The sequence below is a fragment of the Triticum urartu genome, unplaced genomic scaffold, assembly GCF_003073215.2.
Source record: "Triticum urartu cultivar G1812 unplaced genomic scaffold, Tu2.1 TuUngrouped_contig_6435, whole genome shotgun sequence".
Taxonomy (NCBI): Eukaryota; Viridiplantae; Streptophyta; class Magnoliopsida; order Poales; family Poaceae; genus Triticum; species Triticum urartu.
In genome coordinates this window covers 1-4,028 of record NW_024117198.1, presented here as the reverse complement: position 1 = coordinate 4,028, position 4,028 = coordinate 1, and the positions used below count along the sequence as shown (strand labels likewise).

The window sequence follows — 4,028 nt, the reverse complement described above, 5'->3', positions numbered from 1 at the left end:
GATCTCATCTAATAAAGAGGACACCGCTTTCATTACTTCTCTCGTTCTACTCTAACATCCTAGAATAAGTGTTGCATGTGGCATCTCTCCATCCATTTATTCCATTCCCATTACATACCTAGGTGGATGCCGGTCTTATTTGCAGGTGCTTGTTTTATGTGGCTGTCTTGTATTGTATCCAAACCGTCCTCTAAATCTGTTAATTTAATCATGCAGACGCCCTAGGGCGTAGGCAGTGTCGTTTGGCTGGTGGTTTCTAAAATTTGTCGTTGGGATAGTTGTTCTTGGTTAGCCTTTTGTTTTCAGTGTTGGTCGTCTTGTTTGCTTCGAGCTACCTGGTTTTAAACCCAATTTCACAACAAAAGGTACCCCCACCTGGCATCAGATGGAGGGTAAAGACTCGAGGCATTCCGTGGCCCAGGCACACGTTATCTACGCCAGGCGGAATGGAGGTGGCCCAGGCACAGTTGGAATAGGCTGAATTGAAATGAAATGGGTAAAGAATATAGCCAAAAAGTTAAGTACTCCAGAAGATAGCCGATGCTTTTGATTCAAAGTCAAACTTACAAACTTCCATAGACTGCATAACGAGGAACAGAGGAGGAAGTGTTTATGCTCCAGTAGTTGTGCACTAAATAATCACAATGCTGAGTGAAACATATGCATTCTTCCATATAAACAGCATATGAAAATTGGAGCAACCTCAACTAGCAGAAGGTAAAGACCACTGCTGCACGTAAATTTCAGTATTCCCACTTCTGTTCTTCAGATAGCGACTACTCGTCTTCCATCTCAAACCGAGTTTTGGTTCATTGCTAGAAAACACATTAAGTTCACTAGCAAAAGACGCATCTTTTTGGATAACAAACACTCATCCTCACAATACATCTCGTACGCGACTTTATGTTTCCCTCACTTCGAAAGATCTTATTGCTGGGAGTACAACATGGGCATCCTATCATCAATTGTGTGAGAAGGATGTTCCACTGCATTCATGCCAACCTATGCTCACTGGAGGGCATCACTTGGCACGCTCGATGAAACCTTTGATGTCGAAACTTCCATTAGGATCAGACTTTGTGATCACACCCTGTGGGGAAACACGCACAAGAAGTTTACCGACTAATAATGCGGTACAGACCAACACCAAAAGAGCATAAGAAAAATGGAACATGTACTCCGTAAGTAACATACCTTTTCTGTAATGATTGCAGTAATTAGATTTGCTGGAGTAACATCGAAGGCGGGGTTCCAGACTGATATACCTGACGCGGCAACTTGCTTTCCTAGACCACCTTCAGAGTTCAACAATTCCTTTGGAGATCTTTCTTCTATGACGATTTGCTTCCCAGACGGGAGGGAGAGATCAATCGAAGTTACTGGTGCGGCCACGTAAAACTGCACGCCGTGATGCTTTGCAGAAATCGAGAGGTTGTATGTGCCAATCTTGTTGGCTGTGTCACCTTTCAATTCGATACCAAAAATACAGTCAGCAATAGGCATATTTGGTGTTCAGTTGATTTAAGAATTATTCTTGTGGGTGTTTACCATTTGCAGCTATACGATCAGCACCCACAATTACAGCTTGAACTTGTCCATTATTCATAAGTGCAGCTGCAGCAGAGTCTGCTATCAGCGTCGCAGGTATTTTGTCATGAACTAACTCGAAGGCTGTAAGCCTGGAACCCTGGAGATTACAAACAAATTGTTGAGAGCTTTGTATTTCTGTGAACACACTGCAAACCTATCCTTCGACTAAGTGGAACGAATAGGTAGCAAACAGTTCTTATCTAAGATTATATTTGACCTGAAATGACTGAGCAAGATGGACGACCTAGACAGTTGGTGAAATTATTTGAAAGATGATTCACTAAACTAATTTTTCTGTGGTATAGCACATAGGATCGTGGTATGTCAAAGACGTCAACATGCTATGAAAGAATATGGGGTGTGGCTAATTCTACTTAATATGTCTTGTACAAAATATAACATGATAAATTATTCATAAATTACTATGACATGCAAATGTGTAATGAATTTCTACCTGGTTAAATGGACGAGTTTCAGTGCAGAAGGCCTTCTCCAAAACTCCTCCAGAGTGAAGAGCACGAATGACCCCTAGGGCAGTTCCGTAACCAGCAGTTGCAAGGCTAGATTAAAAAAGAAATATACTATAATTGGATGAGGATATTGAGCATCAGACATACAAGAAAAAATTGATGACTTTACCTGCCAGTATTACAATGGGTTAGAACAGAGATGTTTCTCGAACTTCCAAGCTGCCGTTGAAGGAATTCAGCTCCATGCAAGCCAATTGCCTTATTATCGGCCACATCATCAACTAGCATAGCCTCTGCAGCTTCAATAAAGACCTGGATATAGAGAAGATAATTAAGCAGGTGCACCAACAATTTCATCAACCAGAGAGATAATCAAATTTCACAAATATATACCATTTGAAAATTTATGAGGGCGTAAAATCCGGTAAGGCAACATGGGAATTTTTTTTAGAAGGCACAATAGTTTTTCAAATGAACAAGAGGGAAAACCAGGGTTTTTCAACTCGTCATCACCTCATAACATCTAACGGTCACTATTTATGGAATTATGCTATTTATCAGTTTAATCAGTAGTCCATTATGCAAGTATTCAAGACAGTTGCGCACAAAAGGCAGTCATTGCTGGTTTCTTGCTGGTCACATATTGCAACCAGCCTGACAGTAGTCTGAGACACTTGTGCAAAAATGGTGGGCCAAAACTACCCTGCTGAAAACCAACCAAAAGCCACAACCAATTAGTCACATCAAGAGCTAAGAATTCACCATTTTTTCAAGGAACTGGACAAAGTAGTGAATATGCAAGCAAGGGCATCACGATTCAGCCTGAAAGAGTTTGCATACAAATGCTACCAATTGGTAATGTTCTGATAGTAGGCTCGATGCTAGAAGTTTGGGAATTTAGCCTCATGTGACCTACTATCATCAGGTTTGTTAGTTTCCTGTTTAGTTTCAAAAGAAACATAAAGTTTCAGGACATATTAACTCTATGGTCCTGGCAATTAAACGCATACACAATGGTCACGATGACTGAGTTTGTTCAGGTATTGAAGAACTACTAGTGAGCGGGATGATGGATCGAAACTATTAATCCGATTGGCACCTGAAAGATAGATTTGGCATCTTTTGCTGTTTCAGCTGTTCTTGACACTAAGTTCTGAAGCTTTGTAGCAGCATCAGACAGGTTCACTGCTGTGGGCCGGCTGACAAAGAAATTGAAGTAAATCATTGATTAGAATAATATGCATGGGCAGAAGTAGAAATTCATTTCAACGTAAAACATGAATATCAGGATCAAAATTATCGCGCATAAGGTCCTGAAGTTCAAACATGCAACAGCTAAATAATTTTTACCTGGATACAAGGTATTCCAACTTCTTGGAAACGAATGAGGCTGCTTCCACAGGTGTACCAGTGAAATCGTGATCATTAACTTCCACAGCCAATGATAGTGCTGCCGCTATGGCTATGGCAGGAGCACCACGAACAACCATGTCTCTGATCGCATTCCTGAATAGTGTAACGACATAAGTGTTAGAAAACGTGAGGAAGAGAGAATGACCGAACAGTGTTCTGTATTGAGGAGGAGAGAGATATATACAAGGTTACATGGGCCTGGGCCTCACTCTAGACTATGGGCCTGGGCCTGTACAAGACAAACACAACATATATACTTAACACCCCCCTTCAAACTTAAGGTGGGTCAGGAGCATCTGATACACCAAGTTTGAGAGTGTGAAACCTATGCTGATCTCTAGTTTGTGCCTTGGTGAAGAAATCTGCGACTTGAAGCTCTGATGGGACATATTGTAGCTTGACAGTGGATTGTTGACAATGAGATCGAGTGAAAAAGGCATCCACACCAATGTGTTTGGTCAACTCATGCTTGACTGGATCATTAGCAATCTGAATAGCAGCAGTGTTGTCACAAAGAAGAGGTGTTGGTGTATGACATAAGACACCAAGATCATC

General features: G+C 41.2%; 1 protein-coding gene across 1 annotated transcript; it reads right to left on the bottom strand.

The window, feature by feature from the left end:
* Positions 1 to 522: 522 nt before the first annotated feature.
* On the bottom strand, positions 523 to 3,566 carry LOC125530609 (methylthioribose-1-phosphate isomerase; the record flags this gene model as incomplete). The annotated part of the gene is given in 7 exon segments (XM_048694993.1): positions 523 to 1,090; positions 1,195 to 1,463; positions 1,549 to 1,687; positions 2,045 to 2,150; positions 2,230 to 2,372; positions 3,160 to 3,259; positions 3,411 to 3,566. Coding segments are annotated over 7 exon segments (982 nt in total), but the record flags the coding sequence as incomplete, so codon positions are not given.
* Positions 3,567 to 4,028: the final 462 nt, after the last annotated feature.